At 41.6% G+C, this 20,412-nt stretch overlaps 1 protein-coding gene across 2 annotated transcripts in view; it reads left to right on the top strand.

The window, feature by feature from the left end:
- Window positions 1-1,970: 1,970 nt before the first annotated feature.
- TMEM120B (transmembrane protein 120B) overlaps window positions 1,971-20,412 on the top strand; it is a 42,305-nt gene continuing 23,863 nt past the window's right edge. Inside the window, exons 1-5 of one of the 2 annotated variants that reach the window (XM_077834610.1) lie at window positions 1,971-2,086; window positions 11,552-11,670; window positions 14,955-15,071; window positions 16,049-16,108; window positions 18,524-18,619. In XM_077834610.1, the coding sequence (XP_077690736.1) occupies window positions 2,018-2,086; window positions 11,552-11,670; window positions 14,955-15,071; window positions 16,049-16,108; window positions 18,524-18,619 (461 nt within the window). In that variant the 5' untranslated portion in view covers window positions 1,971-2,017. The remainder of the gene's footprint in view (window positions 2,087-11,551; window positions 11,671-14,954; window positions 15,072-16,048; window positions 16,109-18,523; window positions 18,620-20,412) is intronic. The other variant, XM_077834611.1, reaches the window with a different exon arrangement.

Raw genomic sequence — 20,412 nt, forward strand, 5'->3', positions numbered from 1 at the left:
GTGATTGATAGGAGAAAGCATTTTAAAGTCTGACCACCCATTCTCAAAGGGCTTTGGAATATCAGGGTCTTATAGACTCATCTCTGCTCCTGGATTCTCAGATAGCAACAGTGCTGAGAAACACCTTCTTTTAGCTGACCAAAAGATTGTGACTGTTCCTTTTGATGCAGAGCTCATCACAGTTATCCAGGCCTGTGTCCCTTCTAGTACTAGAATGCAGCAATGCCTTCTACCTGAGACTAATCAAGTAGGCAACTCAGAAGCTTCAACTTGTGCAAGATGTAGGTGCCTGCCTTCTGAACAAGGTGGACTAGGGAGCATTAAAGACCAGAGGTTCTCACCTTGCACTGGCTGCTAGTCAACTTTGAAGTGAGATTCTAGGTTCTGGTCACCATCTACAATGACTTAATGGGCTAGGACCAATCATGCCACATATGTTTGTCCAGAATGCCTATGCTGTCACAAAGATGAGGCTTCAGGGAGCTGGGGGAGGATATTCTTGGTAGTAGGCCATCTCCGTGGGAATTAATTTCTGCTAGAAGCTCTCCTGCCTTATTTACCCAAGCCTGGTCACATTCAAAAAGTGTTGTAAGACTCATCACTTTGTACAGACTTCCTGCTAACTCCCAGCTCTAGTGCCCCAAGCATTCTGCCTATTGTCAATGTTCTCCTCATCTCTGTCCTTTAAGACGAGGAGCTGTGGGAGCCATGGGGAATTTGCTTCCTATGCTAGGAGATCATTTTGCTTTTAATCTAAGACAGGTAAAGTGAGCCTAGATATTACAGTGATGGGTATCTTATAAATGTTTGCAATAATTATAATTTAACAGTTAGTGACTGGATCATTGATTCTCATTATTCCTTGAAGATAACAAGGAATATTGTACATACTTTTCAGGACTGACATGGCTGTCTATATGTGTGAAAGGAATGAGAAAGCAGGGAGAAAGAAAGGAAACAGGAGAGAAGCAGTGTGACTGTGGCCCTGGGAGGGAGCCATGGGAGCTTTTTTTGGGCAGAGTACTTAGTGAGAAAGCAGGCTTGGATTTCTGAAAGAAACACCTGACTCGTATAATCAATTTTTCTTAACAGAAACAACACAGCAAGGGTCCAAATATTGGCTAGCTATTTGGGCCCTATACAACATTAGGAATTTAAATTGTTCCTATCACCACTGTATCTGTGCATTAACAGAATAATCTAAGCAAAATATGGTCATCTCTGTTAATATGTACAGTCTCTCAAGGGATGCAGTTCCTACCGTTTGGTACATTTAATTATAGAATGATTAAAATACTATATTGTGTGCTGAAAGGAATAATCGCACACTGGCAGGGGAACAGGCTGAATGACCTAGTATGATTTTTCAGTCTGGTGCTTCCACAACTCTATGAAAATGAGACTCCCTTTGATCAGCCCTATCTCTTACCTTGTATCCCTGAAGTGCCAATGCACACCTATGCTCCAGAAGATAAAACTGAATTAATTATCATATGCAATAATTGCACTTTTTTTATCTATTGCTGGAAAAGAAACAATAAATCTCCAAGTGCACAGTGTCCTTGGGAAGATCTCAGTTGACCTTGGCTGGGGTGGCAACGACAGGCTGCACGTTTAGCCGAGGTTGGAAGCGGTGGCTGCTCTGAGCAGAAAAGCGGCAGGGCTCCTGCATGAGCGGAGATGCGGGCCTGCGGGTTGTGTGCGGAGTGCATGGGCAGGGCAACCGAAAGAGTACAGTCACGGCTACAGCAGAGAGACCCACGCAAGGCGGCAGCACCGCTACGCACCCGTTCCCCTACCGTAGGCCAAGGGGGCCGGTGGGAAGCAGAGCCTGGGAGCGCGCGTGCTCAGAAGCACTCCCAACCCCAGGGTTCGCATGATGACGTCAGGACAGGGCGTGCACGTGGCCCTAAGACCAGCTGGAAGCTGGCGCTGCTGTAGCCGCTAGAAAATCGCTCTCGCTCTCTGGAGTCTCCCGGGGAGGCTGAGGGCGGCTGGGGCTGACTGCCCTTGCACCATGTTACTGCAGTCGGAGAGGTATCAGCGAGAGTGGCGAGAGCTGGAAGAGGAATTTCAGCAGCTCCAGGTGATGGGAAGCGGCAGGGTTTTGCAGAGAGGCCAGCCAGTGCTTTGCTTTGGGATGGGGGGGAAAGCTTTTGCTTTGTTGTGTGTATGCGTCCACACCCCTTTGTGTCCCTGAGCTATGCTTTAAGAGAGGGTGGGGACCGGGCCCCATCACAGCTAATGGGCTTCTGATGCAGGACTCTCTCAAGCTGGGTCATGCTGATAGAGAGAAGGAGATTTGAAAAACCTCTGTTAAAAAACCCAAACTCTTCACCACCGACAGAAGTGGTGTGTATTGGGGTGGAGGTGTCCTTTTTAAAAAAAATGTATAAAAATGGATGATCTTCCCTTGGCCTTCCCCTATGAGGGACACGCTCTGCAGCTGGAATGAGACCTGGCAGTTCTGATTATCTCTAGTATCCGATGAACCTAGGCATGCATTAGAGGAAGCCTGTGATTGGTAACTGAGGAGGGAAAGCCTTGGGATTTGCCATGCATGGAAGGATTAATGTTGTGTATCCGCTAGCTATAGCCCTCCTTTCGCTCACTGTGGCTAATAACTTTCTGGAGAAAGTAAGGCTGTAGAACGTCACATTGGATCATGGATGCAATGCTTGTTAGTGAGGAGAGAAACTACTTGCATAAGGATATTTATTTTTTCTAGAGAAAACTACTTTCTGTACAAAAAGATAATTCTGATTTTTTTTTTAATTGAACAGTTTCTGACAAGCTCTTGGATTTATTCTTTTTGGCATATTTTCATTCTGCTTGGGATGAAATAATTAGCTGAACAGCAATATTTAAAAAAAGCCTACAAACACTTCAGTGGTAGGTAATATCCTTAAACTTTTTTAGGGTCCATTAGTCAGCCTTTCAGTTTCTCATGATATCTGTTCCAATTGGAGAGTGTATTATTTAACTTTATTTATGGGGTGATTATTGCAGTGTTAGGAGAGAGAATAATTTATTTTATTATGAATAAAGAAAATACTATGCATAGAACTGTGTTTTTTTGAATACAACAGCCAAATTAAAGCTCTTTTGGCATCCCCTGTATTAGTTCACCTGTAAATCTCAACCGCAATACTTTATACCTATATTTGCTGGGGAAGGGGAATTTACGTTATAAGCCATATGAAAAGGTGTTCACTTGATGATTACTCTTCCAGATGCTGGTTTACATTTTGTTATATTAAGCTTGAATTTAATCTGATTCACTCCTATTAGTGCATTTTGGTTCCCAGAAGATCAGATTCTAGCAGCTTGTGGTTTCTGTTGCTGTTTAGGGAATCTATTGTAGTTTGAGTCTTGGCATTGAAGATTTATTAGGAGGTAGGGTGGATGAGATAATATCTCTTATTGGACCAACTTCTGCTGGTGAGAGAGACAAGCTTTCAAGCTACACAGGAGGCATTCACCTTAGCCCATTCTTACCAGTTATTCTATGGTTCTAATGTTATTTCTTAAATTGCAGAAAGGCTGTTTCTGCTGCTTACTGTAGCTGTATTCTGTGTGGAGAAAAGCTGAGAAAGCATTTCATGCAGATGTAAGTGTGGGGATCCTGTAGTACTTCAGCACAGAAGTGGCTAGTCTTGGCGGTAATGCTGGAGTAACTCCATTACTAAACATGGCTCTTAACATTTATTACAATGATGAAACTTTAATGCAGGGTTGTGTGTGAATATATGTGAAGGGAAGGAGGTGAGGAAGGAGTCTTAGTGCATTGTTGCCTGCATTAAATGACAGTTAAATAGCAAGCCTGGGCAGGCAGATGTGATATGTAATTTACATGCGTTCATATGATACTGCTGTAAAGTAGCCTAGGTGGGCAATGCGTAACTTTAGGAAAGTTGTGTGGACTATGTAGTTTCTGTAGTACCTTTTTGTATGCAAGATGGATTACGAATGGTGCCCACGTATGCTGTGGATCTCTGTATGTCAATGTCTTAAAAAATGCAGCTACATACATGGTGAAAACTAGGCTCATTATTTACCAGATCCAGCAACACTATACAATAATGTAGAGAAGGAACTGTGGGCAGTTCGCCCACATGCCACTACATAGCCTTAGTGTCTGGCATGAGGAAGCATGGGGTGGATGTATGTAAAGGCACTGTATTTGTATGTGGTGAGGAGGAGCATTGAGTGTTTGTTGTTGTTGTTTTTTTTTAATGAAAAGTTATTTAGCTGTCACCCTAAACTTCTGAGATGATTAAAGTCCCTGCAGTACTACTTGCAAGAGTAAGTGTGTGAGCCCCAGTGCTCCACCAAATTCGGCAAATCACATTTATTGCAAATCACATTTCTGACAATTCACAGTGCTGAATAAATAATTATTCTATTCTAGTTAGTTTAGAGTTGTTAGGAATATGGTTTATAGAGGCATACTTGGACTCAGTGACAGCTAGAGAACACTCCCTTTAGACAAATTTGTGTCTCTGTCAGGTCTGGTAGGGACAAATTGGGGAAGCCCTCAGACATCAGTAAAGAACTGACTTCAACTCCTTAGCCATATGGCAGTGTGCACCTTTGTGACCTCTGCTTGTTCAAAAGTTGGTTGAGGACTGCCTATTCTCTGACCAGGGATGCATTGGGTAGGCAGGTGCTGGTCCCCTTGCAAGTAAAGAACTCCCTAAACTGGTGGAATCAGCAGCTCCATGTCTGTGTGGGCATCCCTTTCTTCTGCCCAATCCCATCAGTGACTCTAATGGTGGACACATTCCTGTTAGAGTGAGGAGCCCATCTTGGCACCCGCACTTTTCAGGGCAGATAGGCAGTCCATGAAACTAGTCTCCACATCAATCTGGTGGAGCTTAGGAGAGTCAGGAATGCATGCCTCAATTTCCTGCTCTTCATCAGGGGCAAAGCAATCAGGGTCATGATGGACAACATGTCCTACATGTTTTATATCAACAAGCAGAGAGAAGCAAGATAAAGCTCTGGAAGTGGTGCATAATTAACCATATCCAGATTTCAGCTGCCTACCTTCCTTGCATCCAGAACACACAGCTGATGCTGTCAGTAGACCCTTCTCCTATGACTAGGAATGGGAGCTGGACATTTAGGTCCTACCAGATGTATTCCAGATATGGGGATGGCCAGAGGTCGATCTTGTTCTCAAAGGTGTCAAAAAGAAGTGTCTTCTTTTCTGTTAAACAGGGGGGTCTTGGTCACCCGCTCCCTGGGGGATGCCTTCCTTTTACTGCAGAAGAAGAATCTGTTCTTTTCCCCCCAACACTCCTAATTCTAAGGGTGATGACCAAGATCAGGTGGGGGAGTTGCAAGGTTATTGTAAGGGGATTGGGAGTCACAGTATTGCCACCCTTACTTCTGCATTGCCTTCAGAGCTGTGTGGCAGGAGAGCAGTGGCTGCTGGCCGGGCACCCAGCTCTGCTGGCACAGCTACCGCCAGCAACTGCGGAGAAGTAAGTATGGCATGGTATGATATTGCCATCCTTACTTCTGTCTTGTTGCCTTCAGAGCTGGGCCCTTAGCCAGCAACCGCCACACTCTGGCCACCCAGCTCTGAAGGCAGCAGCACAAAAGTAACGGTGGCAATACTGTGACCTCCTACAATAACCTTGGAACTCCCCCATAACCATCTTTTGGGTCAGGACCCCTACAGTTACTACACCATGAAATTTCAGATTTAAATATCTGAAATCATGAAATTTATCCTATGACCGTGAAATTGACCAAAATGGACCGTGAATTTGGTAGGGCCCTATGCATAACATTTCTAAGACATGGGCTTTCCAATCCATCCACACTCTTATATAGGCTCTTATCATCTTGTGTCTGTATTGCTGAAACACTCTCTTTTCTCTGGCCTTCACAAATGCTGTCTTGCTTCACTCTTTCAGAATGCTGCTGGAAGGATAACTTTTGTAGCCTGTTCTTTGACCCTTTTGTCCCTCTCTTTGCGTCCCTCCACTGGCTCCCCATTCTCTGTCGCATCAAACAAGCTACTTTGTCTTTACCTTCAAGGCCCTTCATGGACATCCCCAACCCTACTTGTCATCTCTCATTTGCTGTTTAGAGGCCGACTCCTGCCTCTGACTTGTCCGCAATGCCAGTTTCCATCATTCACCTAGTTACATTTTCAAACAAGCACCTTTGTGCTGTCTGTCCCTCCTTCTTGGGAGGAGTTCCCTGTATACTCTGCCTATTATGATCAAGACTGTCTCATAGTATTTCCCTGTCTGTAATGTATCATCTTTGTCTCTTGTCTTATACTCAGATTGTAAGCTCTCTGGGGAAGGGACTGACTTTTTGTTCTGTTTGTACAATGGCTGGTCCATGGTCCTGGGCCATGATTAGGACCCCTTGGTGTAATGGTAATACAAATAATTAATAAGACTCTTGGATTCTGTTTATTCCTTTGTCATTGACTTGATAGGTGACCTTGAGCAAGTAACTTGCAGGTTAATTTTCAAAAGTGAGTAGTGATTTTTGGGTACTTAACTGCAGACATCTTAAAGGGGCTCTTCTCCCCCTGTCCCCCCGTCCGCCCCCAAGTGCTGATCATCTGCTCTCTAGAAATGAGGCATCTTTAAGCTATTTGAAGCTGGGCACCCTAAATTACTAGTTACCATGCCTTGGTTTCCCAATCTGTACATGTAGGAGGGATGTTGTAAGACTAAATGTTTGTCAAGTGTTTTTGACTTAATTGATTGAAAGGGAGCAGCCAATGGATCTATATAGTTTTGGATCCCAAGCCACACCCCCACACTGGAACCTTGAGGAGCACAGTTCTGGTGCACAGAAACTGCTGACCCTCCTGGCAACCTGCCTCCTTCCTTCCAGCCCTGCGTGACAGAGCCACACCAGTTCTGCTGCCTAGTTGGGCCTCATGTATCTATGGAAGATGTGGATGTGGGTAAGGATTTTCCCCATAGTGACTAAATAATCAAGTGTGTGTGTGTACACGTGCATTTGTGCACACAATTTATCTCTGTCTACTAGATATATCCCCATATTGCAGGTCTTCGTATACATCATCTAAATAAGCCTTGCAACAGCCCTGTGAGGAAGGTAGGTGAATGTGTATCTGTGTACATGTGCCATGCACAAGCCTACTTAACCAAAGGTGTGGTGTGCGCAGTAGAACAGACCTCAGGGCACCTATTTAAAAAACAAACAAACCCGCACATTTAAATGTGCTATCATAGTATGGTCACAAGTTACACTCAGACTGCAACTTTGATTTCCCAAATATGTTGGGAAACATGACTTTCATTTGTATAAATGAGTAATCATTGAGGCCATGACACTGCAGAGTTTATGAACTCAAGGAAAGTTGTTGTAGTATTTACAACCCTGCGTAGCTTCTTAGGAGAAAGGCACCTGTGTGAAGTTGATAAGTTCAAGTTCTTAAATGATCAGCACAGAGTTTTCCACATAGAAAGTTGTGCACTGAAGTTAAACCTCCAGGGATGTATTTGACCTTTGGATTATGCTAGCTAACATAATAGGAGTCATGCACACATTGAACTGCAAAAAGGCACCCTTTGTAAACTTTCCCCAGATATTTCTTAATGAGTAAATAACTTCGCTGTAAAATTTTTTTTTTCTTATGGACGTTGATGTGGATTTTACAACAATTGTCTGCTTTCCTGCAGCTGTGGAACTCGCAATCTTTTAAATCTGTGTTTTTAATTAAAGTCTTTCTTTTCAGGAAAGTTAAAGCAGAGCCAGAGTGTAATGTATTTAAGAATATTTTAACTACCTTTGGAAATTAACTTTTTATTTTTTAACCAGATAGTGTAAACAGTCAAAAGAACTGATTGCACAAGCTCAAAAGAAGCAGAATTAGTTAATATTTAAACTGCCTTCCATTAAATAACTGATTCTTAAAAATTAATTTGAGGGGCCATGTCCAGTCCTGGAGATAGTTATTTTGATTATGGCTTTGCTGCCACTGCTTACAGGCATTTTTGAAACTGAAATCCAGTGCATACAGTTCAATTTGTGTTGCATTCTAATTGTGTGTATATATAGTGAACATGTGTTTAAACCCTTATGAGAAGAGAAGCAAATATGTGTTTTTTCTGTATGTTTTTAGCACATTAAGTACTGCTGAATGATGTTAACAAAACTGACAAATGTGTAATTGAACTCCCTCTGATCTTTACTTGAGATGTGCTTAGTGGATAGACCTGCAATGCAAATATAGAATCAGAGAAATGTAGTTCTGGAATGGACTTTAAGAGGTCATCTAGTCCATCTCCTCGTGTGATGCAGGATTAAGTATACCTAGGATATCCCTGGCAGATGTTGTTTGTTTAATTTGTTCTTAAAACCATAACCTGTGCCATGCTTAACTATGCTTTATAGTTAGAAAGTCCCTCCCCAATGTCTAACCTAATTCTCCTTTGTTGCAAACCAAACCAATTACTTTTATCCTACCCTGTGTGGACATGGGGAACAATTGATCACCATCTTATTTATACATTTAACCCCTTCCTCTTCCTCACCATCTTGTTGTTGTTGTTGTTTTTTCCCCTAGTCCAAAATCTTATAAAGCAATGACCAAGATTTTAAATTGGCAGCATAAAGTTGGATTTAGGCACCAAAATAAGTGCCCTGATTTTCAGAAATCTTGAGCTTCCAGAAGTGCCCTTTGAAATCAATTGGCACTGCTGGGTGCTCAGCATTTCTGAAAATCAGGCAACTTATTTTGGTGCCTAAATATGAACTTGAAGCCTAGTTGTAGGCAGAGAAGGTTCTTTGAAAATCTTGAGCAACGTATTTGCCATAACAGTGGGTATATTAAGGCACTGCCTAATGTGTTAAATTGACTTTTGTGGGAGTAAAAAAAAAAAAAGAGGGTGGGGTTAATTATGAATGTAAGGGGAACACCCTTGATGTTGGAATCTGAACTCTGCCAGCTACAACAGCTATACTGACTGGCACTACAGAAATGTGTATGTAATAATGACTCTGTTCAGAAATGAGTGGTTACCCTTTCGTAGTGTTAGACCGCTATGTCCAGTGTGAACAGGCATTTGTGTTGCTTACACTCTTAGAATCCCGCTTACAGAAATCTTTATAGACAAACTTCCCTCAGCTAGTTCATAGCACAGTTGCTATTTGGCTTGTGATCGTACTGTGTATAGATGAAAATGGTGTCTGGCTGGAACTGTGTTGGTTTTTTTTTTTTTTTTTTTTTTTTTTTAAAGGGCTTCTGACCTAGTTTGGATAAGGATTTGGTGTCTATACCATGAAATTAGTTTTGCTTGTCTGGAGTGTGTCATGTCATGTCTTCAAGCTGTGTTTGAAAACAGTTGTCTTACTGGTGTGGACGCAGCCAACAGAGTAGAACATCTATTTTAACAAAGCAGGCTGATGTTGAGCTTGGTTTTCTGACTATTGCGGATGGGATCAACCCCTTTCACTCCAGGTTAGGAGGACCTGGGAGAAAGCTGTGTCAGATGCTTTTTGTCAAATGTAACTGTTCTGTATAAGTTCTTATACTGCACTCATCACCATAGCAGCTGAGCACTAAATGATGTGACTAAATGTGTGTGTGTGATCCCTCCCATTCTTTCCCCAGGGGGCTAAGTGTGTTGCAGTAGTGTCTTGTCTTTGGAATTCTTTTTATAATTTACAAAAATACATGTTGCCATATGTTCGATAGAGAAGGCAAAGTTAAAGAAATACGTCTTGCACTTGGAGTGGAAGTTGGTGAAGTTTGCAATGATCCTTAGTTCCTGTAGATGTTCACTTCACCATCTGGAACTGGCCCTTGAGAAAGTTCTGTCTTCTGCACCATGGAGCTTCACCCTTAATGCAGTTTTCTATAATGTGCTAGAGGAGGGAAGCTATCGCTTGTGGTCTTCATCTCAGAGGTTTAGTTGATCTTTTAGCTACACAATGACCTGGGCCCAGTGTAAATTGAAGATGAGGGCAGAGACCTTGAACTTGATTCGATATTCTATGGGAAGCCAGCGTAGCAAGCAGAGGACAGGTTTGGTGTGTTTGTTGGTAAGGAGATGTACTGCAGCATTCTGTATTAGATGGAGCTTCCTAAGAGCTGAAGGCTTCATGCCCAGGTATATCACATTGCTTTAGTCCAGCTGAGAGCTGATGAAGGCATGAATAACTGAGGCCAGGTCATCTTTTGTCAGGGTTGGATGGTGTTTCCTAGCCAACTGGAGATGGTAGAAAGCGTTATTCATGGATGCTGCAATGTGAGAGCTTAGTACCAGTAGGAATCCAGGAGCATTCCTTAGCTAGAAACTGAATTGACCGATGGTGGTTGTCTACCTTCAACCAAATGAGACTGCACCATAGCTGCAAACTCTTCAGAGTACTTTCCTGTGCCCACCAGCATAACCTCTGTCTTGCTTGGGTTTAGCTTCAGCCAGCTGGTGTGGCCATAATGTGGTGAATGATAGTTAATGCTGAAGGAGCTTTAGTGTGTACTTTTGTCCCAGACGAATTCAGCAAGGGCAATAAAACCAACATAAAGAGTGAAGAAATTACCACGTTAGCCTGCAAGCTAAAATGAGGGGTGTGCATAGGTGCGAGGAACATGCAGATGTGCTCACAGCCAGTGGAAAAGCCAGCCAAGCAGTAATTTATGGGTTCAGAAGTGAAAACAACAGGTTGTGATGAGGAGGCTCTTCTTTTTAAAGAGGGCCTGTCAAGCTGTAGGGAGTGGCAGACTTCAAACTATATCTGTTAATCAGAATATGGTACTGGTTACTAGTCATTCAAATTTGTTTAATTAGCAAAAGTGGTAAAGAGGGTTTTATGTGTAAACCAGGTCTGTTTTCCTCTTTTCTTCCTAGCTCTTCACCTCCCATTTTATTGTACTGTGAAATTGGAGTCGTTGGTCTGTCATTTAACCAGCCATTTCACAGAAACAGATTGGGGATGGAACATAGGATTATGACTTTACTGGAGGATCAGACTGGAGGAGAAGATTTTTTTTTTTTTTTTTTTAATGAGTGGAAAAGCTCATTATGAAGTATAAATGACCTCTTCAGTAACAGCAAGGGAAATGAAGTAAATAGGAGACATTCCTCCTCCTCTTTATGTAGGCTTTTTATTTTTTAAGTGAAATTTATAATCACTTGGACTGGGCATTCATGTGCCATAGGTATCCTGAGAACCTTGCATAGAATGAAACCAATTTAAGATAAATGGTGCACTTGGCCATATTTCAGCAGCAGGTACCTTCCCCACTAGGAATGACATCAAAATCATGAAAATGACTTTTGTTTTTGGTGGTGGTGTTGAGAGTACCCACAGCTCCAGTTGAAGTTACTGGGAGATACAGATGTTAATCTCAAAAAGCACCCACAGTTACAGGCAGACCTGTTCCTTAGGCAGGTAGGAGCAAGATGGAGGAGCAACCTGGGCCCCTGCTCTCCCAGAAAAATAGCGTGTGTCTTGTTTTTGTTTTTTATTTTTCTCCAAAGGTTTTTCTGGCTTAAAGAAATTGCATCTGCTTTCTCCTTTTTTCTCTGCTCTTTTGCAGGAAACTCACAAGGTCTATAGACAGAAACTTGAAGAACTCAATAACTTGCAGGCTGCATGCAGCAGCTCCATTCGTAAGCAGAAGAGGAAATTAAAAGACTTGAAATACAGCCTCCAACGGTAATGGGATAGTCTTGGGGGGGGTTCTCCTGAGTGACTGAAATACAGGCTATAACTATTGTTTTGCTGCATTCCCAGTCTCCTAAAAAGCGAGCCGCCTTAGGTTATCACAGCGGTGTAAATTTTGATGTAACTACTACCATAATAGATTCATGGAAATAGAAAAGACCAACTAGATCATCTCGTGTATCCCTCAGGAGTCAATACAGAATTGCTCCCTACAATATATTTTGTTGTAGGAATATTTTTATACTGTAGGACTGCATTGCCATCAGCCTGTTACCTGTAGTTTTATTAGTAAGATAAAACTCAGTTCCATCTAACTATGGAAAAGTCATGTGAATTCGTTGGTAGCCATGTAGTTGCATCTGAAGGTAAATTTTAATCCTCAGTGGTATTCTTCCAATATGGTGTTTGGATACTCAACTCCCACCAACAACATTGGCTTATTGGGGACTTTAATATACTTCTAAAAGAGGAATAGTTTTTTAATCTTTTTTTTTTTTTTTTGAGATTTAAAGCTGATATTGTAATATTTGTACTGGTTAACATTTGCTTCCCAGTTCATCAAATATTTATCTTTTAGAGTTACTCTGTGTTAGATCATATGTAAGCATTGATTAACCACCAGACTAAGATACATTTTTAAAGAGAAGGAGATGAGGACTTGATAGTGTTCTACTACATGGACTTTTAGTTATCATCTACTAATATTTCCTTTTCAGAATTTCCTGATGTGACCCAATTTATTGTCCCATTTCCAAGTGCTCAAGTGGTAAACGTTGAAAAATGAACTCCCCTTTCCTTCTGTTCTACCACTACAAAGCAATACTCCTGAGGACATTCTGCACCAAAAAAAAAAATTTCTGCACACAATATTTTAAAATTCTGTAAATTTTATTTGTCAAATAAATGTGGAGGCTCCAGCATGGCATTGGGGAGCACAGGCCACTGGCTGCACAGAGGTGGGAGATCACTGTGCAACCTCTTCTCCACCCCACCAAGGACATGGACTCAGCGGTGAGGCTGCACCCAACCCTGACGCAGTGCAAGGACCTGGCCTGCCCCAGAAACGCTCCAGGGGCCCTGCCCTCCCTGTGTCAGCTGCATCAGGTGTTGGCAGGGAGGCTCAGTAAGGCAGGATCCAAGTGTGGAGGGGCTTAGTGTGGGGGGATCCAGGTGTGAGTTGAGAAGGTTTTGTCTGGGGCAATCTGGGTGCAGGTGGCTCAGTAGGGGATCTGGATGCGCAGGGGCTTGTTGCGGGGTTTGGGGTGCAATGATAATGGGACTCTGTCAGGGGGTCCAGGTGAGAAGGTGTTTGGGGCTCAATGGGGGGGGATCTGGGTGTGGGGGGCTGAGTAGGGGGTCTAGATGCTGAGGGAGTGGGGCTCAGTGGGGTGGGTATCCAGATGCAGCTGATTGAGGCTCGATAGGGTGGGGATCCAGGTGTGGGTTGCTCGTTGGGGTAGTCCAGGTGCAGGTGTAGAGGGGCTCATCGGGGGGTTCTGAGTGTGTGTGGGGGAGAGAGGATCGGCGGGAGGGTCAGGGTATGCGGGGGTCTGGATGCATGGGGATTAGGCAGATGGAGAAGCAGCTCCCTGTACAGGGATCCCTCCCCCTGCAGCTGAGGAGCAATGGGTGCAGGAGGTGGGGGTGGGGAGTTTGCAGAACTTCCTGCCACTGGAGGAGAAATCTGGGGATGGGTCTGTCCCATCCCCAGATGCCGTGAAGAGGAAGTCCTGTCCTCCCTAGCCCAGCTGGGACTAGCAGCTAAACCCGGCACAGGGTAGGAGCCACCAGTCGGGTCTTCCCCTGTCCTGCCCCATGCCCCCACGTGATTTACCCCTCTGCCGGCTGCCCCAGGCACCTGAAACACACTGCTGGGGAGGATCTCCTGACTGCTCTTGTGGCTTCCCTTTGCTTCCCTTTCAGAAAGTAATTTTTCTGCGGGGAAGCAAAAAAAATCTGTGGGGGACATAAATTCTGTGCATACACAGTGGTGCATAATTCCTCCAGGAGTAAAAGGAATCTGCATTTTTCCCCTTTGTTTTGAGCACTGGCAGGCTGTTCCGTATCTGTTCACACATTGGTAGTTGCAATTGGAATAATCTCTTAGCAGAGCTGGGCAGTAACTTAAAAAATCCACAGAAGTGTCATCTTGCTTTATAGTTTGGAGATTACATTTGTTCCTCCTCCTCATCCCCCTCAAACTTTCTCTCCTTTGGTACAAAGCAGTGAGCTCCGTATGACAATCTATTTTAGAGGTTTTTTAAAATGTCCATCATTGCACTATTTCAGCACTTAGCTCTTCCTTCTATTCAGAAGAACTTTGTGTGCTGAGCAGCAGTATGATTGAGATTAGAGTCACAAAGCAGTTAATGAAAAGCCCTCCTATTGCTCTAATATTGTCTGTATTCAGCCGTGCTTAAACTGGCACCACCTGCTGTCCCCAGAGCTGCTGATTTCAATAGAGGGGAGACAGCAGGAAGAGCTGATCTGGAGGTTCTTTTCCCCTGCCTTCCTCCATCTAACATACATTAATTGTATAGGGACCAAATCGATCTCTTGGATTTAAATTAGTTAACATCCTTTCACTTGAGGCTCTGTAGGCTGCATGATGTCACTTTGAAAGGCTATACAGTGTGGGCTTGTTGGGGGTTTTTTTCCCCTTCAGATTGCCTTTTATGAAGTTTATGGTCTGGATAGAGATTTTTCAATTTAAAAGCACACTCAGATCAGTTTCGAATTTTTAAAAGCAAGCTTTTATGAAATACCTGTAAGACTATTTTAAAAAATTAAAGATAATGAAAAGTTCCTTTTGAAAAGGGATTGATAGCATTACTTAGCAGTTTTTTGGAATCGAAACATATAGCAGCTTGCTAATGAACTGAGAAACAAAAAGCAAAATTGATTAGAAATTTTCACATTACGTTATAATCATTGACTAGTCTTTCTGTTGCTCAAGCTGAACATAGTGTGAAAGTAAAGAAACAGTGTAAACAGATTTCAGAGTAGCAGCTGTGTTAGTCTGTATCCGCAAAAAGAAAAGGAGGACTTGTGGCACCTAAGATGAACAGAGGACAGTAAGATTTTATTTTTTCAGTTTTAACAGCCAAAGTTTAAAGGTAAGCTCTTGCTGTTAGAAGTGCTGGTAAGGAAATACCTTTTTTTTTTCTTCTTCTTTTTTTTTTTTTTTTTTTTAAAGTTACCATGTTTAAGCTGATTTTTATCCCCTTTAAAATCCATTTTGTAAAAAGGGATCTGTGTTTTCACCATCCTCGCAGGTGCAAACACAAGTCTAGTCCTGAAGAATCTGATCTCATACAGCAAATTAACACCCAGATCAAAGACAGGCAAAATATATTCTTTGACATGGAAGCCTATTTACCAAAGAGAAATGGGTATGTATTTATTAAAAATTAATCTTCCTAATATAAAGCTGCTACAAGTATTTAGATCAGTGTGTCTCTTCTAAAAGAATTTAACAGATATATCTGCAAAGAATAAGAGGAAAGCAGAAGGTAAATAAAACGGTAATATAGTAGGTTTCAGAGTAACAGCTGTGTTAGTCTGTCTTTGCAAAAAGAAAAGGAGTACTTGTGGCACCTTAGAGACTAACCAATTTATTTGAGCATGAGCTTTCGTGAGCTACAGCTCACTTCATCGGATAGCACAGTGGACTATTTGATGTTTAATCACATTCCTGCTTGCAGGAGGATTGAAATGGAGAGGGAAAGATGAATCAGAAATAAATTTCACTTTTGAAAGAAACTATATGGGCTCTAAAGCTTGGCAAACTTGGAAATTTGTTATTCAGAATATTCATGTAAATGCTCCCGTATTACAATTATAATTGTATTGGCTTTTGCTCTTTGGTACCAAGAGAGCTCTCATCTGTGGTACTCTGTCTTAACAGTACTGGGATGCCATTCATGGGCTGCTTCTTGCAGATGTAGCTATCTTGCTGTGAAAATATTAATCCAGTTTCCCCATCCCTGATTTTCACTGTTGATTCATAATTTCTCCTGATCCCTAACACTACAGACAGTAAAGAGGCCTCCCACCAGAAACTTTTTATCTGTCTTACTCCTTAAAATGTTGATTTAAAAAAAAAAACAAAAAAACAACACCACACCAATCACCAACTAATATTGGGGATCAATTTGAAGAGAGTACTGATGTTATTCCTAAGGCACCATTTGCATTTTATACGAATTTCTCTAGTTTCATCTCTTGCTATAATTAAAAAATCTAGACCACAATATGCAGTATTGCTTACTGGAGTTGGAACATCTTTCTAAATCTAGCCTGCGGGGCAGCAGTTCTTTTGTATTAAATTAAAATGGACTGATCTGTCTTTGGATGTTTTGTCTTTCAGTTTGTACTTAAATCTGGTATTGGGAAATGTGAATGTAACTCTTCTAAGTAACCAGGCAAAGTAAGTGGGGTTTTTTTTGTTTACAGTTGTTCCCAGTTAGTAGAAGACAGATATTGAAGTACAGCATAGGTGATTTTTTCCCCATAGCATGAGCAGGGTATTGGCCCTGCAAGATCAACCAATAGAGCTATGTACTATTCAAAATACTGTGCCAGATTTATCCATGTAATTCCACTGAATTCAAACTGACCATTTGTTTTTAAACAACTAGTTTAGTATGTGGGGGCCACACACATGGACTTATACTGGAGAAGAGCATAAATTGTGACTTTTTTTCTTTTGTAACTGTAAAAATAGCAGTGTGATTCCAGCTATATTGGGTCTCAGTGGCTTCCAGAGAAAATTTGATCCATTTATAAATAGAAAAGGAGAAAAATATATATATTTAACTGCCAGTCCTGAAACTAGCCCTTTGAATTTTAATTAAGCTGGTTCTCTCTGGCTTGTACCTATATCATCAGTAATAAAGAATCTGCAGATGAGACTGTGACCTCCCAGTTAAACATCTGTAACACCATTGTCTTCAAGGTATTCACTGTGAATCCCTATTGTGAGACCATGTTAAGGACGGGTATTACTGAGGACAGAGTATGACCCTGGAATTGGAAGTATAATTATCGTTTGGAGTAGAAATGTGATGTGTTGGCAGTTGGGCTGCCTAAGCTCTGGTTCTGTCTTCACCACAACCTGTTTAACCGAGGTGAAACAAAGTGTAAAATGTAATACAGCATGAATCATTATTAGACTGCGTCTCAGGGATGCCATCTGCAACCCGCAAAGACTAAATAGGTTCCCTCAAGGGTCCATTCTAGCTCCAGCACTTTTCAACCTATATACCAGCGATATTCCACCAACATACTGCCGCACGTTCATGTTATGTGGATGACCTTGTGCTGGCTACTCAGGCTTCCTCATTTGAAACCTCAGAAAAGATTCTAGAACAGGACTTTAAAAGCCTTTAGAAATCTGTTTCTAGGTGGTTAAAGCCAAATGCCTCAAACAGTGGTCTCAGCTTTCGATTTGAATAGTATGCAGGCCAAGAAGACATTAAACATCAATTTCTGTGGGTCACTGTTGATGGATGATCATAATCCTGGATAACTCTGAACTGCACACTCAGCTTCCGTCGCCACCTTGAACAAACCAAAAGGGAAACGAAGGCCAGGGTCAACATCATACAGAAACTTGCAGGAATATCTTGGGGAAGCAACACCTGCACACACCAAATGTTGACACTAGCCCTGCTTCATTCCACAGAGAAATATTGTGCCCCAATTTGGAGCCAAAGCCCCCCCACAATTTTAGTGGACCCAGAAATTAATGCTGCTCTGTGCATAATCAGTAGCACCCTCATGTCCATGCCATTTCCATGCCTATCAACATTGGCTAACATTGTGCCAGCACATATCTGACAAGATGCTGCGACAGTTAGAGAGAACATAAAGATCATGGCAAATACCACACTACTGCTCCACTATGACATAAAACACACACGCACACCCGCCACTGACTAACACTGAGAAAACCCTTCTGGTCTCGTGCCACAGCCCTCCGGAGCAGAAGACAAGGATGTTCGCAGAAGATGGTCTGAACCCTGAGTGGTTGCCAACATACCAAACAGAAATCTAATCCATGACCCCAACTGTGCAAATGCTGGGCTTCTCCTCCCCACGGCACATAGGGACAGCACCTGACATGGAAGATATGCATACTTACTCCATAGAAGGAAATTGAGGGAATCACCGAACTGTGACATGGTGCAAACTGTCGGCAACATCACGGATGATTGCTCATCCTGGAAGAGTCACAGCCATTCAGGAGACACCCCTGTCTGCTCTGAACTGGATAAAAGACCTTAAGATCCAGCTGTAGTCACATAGTTGCTTTCACTGTTCCACTATCGTCATACAGAAATAGTTGTCTCATAATATTTACTTATCTCGCAGGGTGTTGAGATTGAATTAATTCATGTTAATGAAGAGCTTTATTAAAGTGAAGCCTCTCTCAGTGGTGCCATATAAGTACAAAGGTCTTACTGCTATTATACCATGCTTGCATTTTCTCAGTGGGAGGAAAATGGAACAGTGAGCTACATGTGTGGTGTTTTTTTGGGGGTGGGGGGAGAGATGAGGAAGAAATGTTCTTCAGGATTACTTTAAAACTTGTTTTTGTGGTGTGTCGTCTTCCCCCCCCATGACAGTTGATAAGAAAAGCACGCAAGAAAAAAAACTATGAATATTAGTTAAAGAAGTTTTTTGTCTTTGGACAGATAGGGTGTTAAGTGTACTACATGTAAGTAGAATGGGAACTCTACTTGTAGAATGTAAATCAGTTTTAAAACCACAAATATTTAGATGTTTTACTTGTTTTTAATGGCAGAAATATTAATACTTTTACATTATTTTGTCATCCCAGGTTTGCCTACAAAGATGAATATGAAAAGTTCAAACTTTATTTGACAATAATCTTGTTGCTTGGTGCTGTAGCATGCAGGTTTATTCTTCATTATAGGTAAGGCAGTACTTTTATTTCTGACTAAACACTTAAATAAAAATATAGTGTTTGAATGTTGAGTTAGAAACCACTATCTTCTCTGCATCTCAGAATCAGAATTTAACAAACAAAACTGCTAACTCTACTGTGATTAGTGCAGAATTCAGAGTTAAGAGTGCCATCAAGATAAATCCTAGTGCTGTCTTGAAAACACACTTGTGAGTAGTCCCATTTTCTTCAATGGAGCTATTTATGTACATAAAAGTTATTCATGTGGAAATATTTGGAGGATCAGGCACCATATCTTTTAAAACCAATTTCCTTTCCTTTGCTACTAGTAGCACCATAAATTATTACAGCTGAAAGCATTTTTAAATTTACTATTTAATAAGGCTGTCAAGCAATTAAAAAAATTAATTGTGATTAATCACATTGTTAAACAATAATAGAATACCATTTATTTAAATATTTTTGGATGTTTTCTACTTTTTCAGATATATTGATTTTTACAGTGCAAATATTTGTAATCAAAATATACACTTTGATTTCAATTACAACACAGAATACCAAGTGTACAGTGCTCACTTTATATTTATTTTTTATTACAAGTCTTTGCACTGTAACAAGACAAAAGAAATAGTATTTTTCAATTCAACTAATACGAGTACTGTAATGCAATCTCTTTATCATGGACGTTGAACTTACAAATATAGAATTATGTACAAAAATACTGCATTCAAAAATAAAACAATCTAAAATTTTAGAGCTTGCAAGTCCACTCAGTCCTACTTCTTGTTCAGCCAGTCGCTCTGACAAACAAGTTTGTTTACACTTGCAGGAGATAATGCTGCCCACTTCTTATTTACAGTGACACCTGAAAGGTGAGAACAGGCGTTCTCATGGCACTTTTGTAGCCAGTGTCGCTAGATATTTACGTGCCACATGCGCCTACTTCAGCCGTCATTCCTGGGGACATGCGTCCATGCTGATGATGGGTTCTGCTTGAAAACCATCCAAAGCAGTGCGGACCAATGCACGTTCATTTTCATTATCTGAGTCAGACGCTACCAGCAGAAGGTTGATTTTCTTTTTTGGTGGGTAAGGTTCTGTAGTTTCCGTATTGGAGTGTTGCTCTTTTAAGACTAAAGAAAGCATGCTCCCTACCTTATCCCTCTGAGATTTTGGAAGGTACTTTAGATTCTTAAATCTTGGGTCGAGTGCTGTAGCTATCTTTACAAATCTCACATCGGTACCTTCTTTGCGTTTTGTCAGATCTGCAGTGAAAATGTTCTTAAAATGAACAACATGTGCTGGGTCATCATCCGAGAGTGCTATAATATGAAGTATATGGCAGAATGCGGGTAAAACAGAGCAGGGGACATACAATTCTCCCCCAAGGAATTCAGTCAAAATTTAATTAACACTTTTTTAAAACGAGTGTCATCAGCATGAAAGCATGTCCTCTGGAATGGTGGCTGAAGCATGAAGGGGCATATGAATGTTTAGCATATCTGGCACATAAATACCTTGCAATGATGGCTACAAAAATGCCATGCAAATGCCTGTTCTCACTTTCTGGTGACATTGTAAATAAGAAGAGAGCAGCATTATCTCCTGTAAATGTAAACAAGTTTGTTTACATATCTATTCAAGGGACACCATCATGGGGCCTAGTCACACCAGCCACACTATCAGAGACTCGTTCACCTGTGCATGTACCAATGTGATATATGCCATTATGTGCCAGCAATGCCCCTCTGCCATGTACATTGGCCAAACTGGACAGTCTCTACGTAAAAGAATAAATGGAC

Source organism: Eretmochelys imbricata, chromosome 15 (assembly GCF_965152235.1).
Source record: "Eretmochelys imbricata isolate rEreImb1 chromosome 15, rEreImb1.hap1, whole genome shotgun sequence".
Taxonomy (NCBI): domain Eukaryota; kingdom Metazoa; phylum Chordata; order Testudines; family Cheloniidae; genus Eretmochelys; species Eretmochelys imbricata.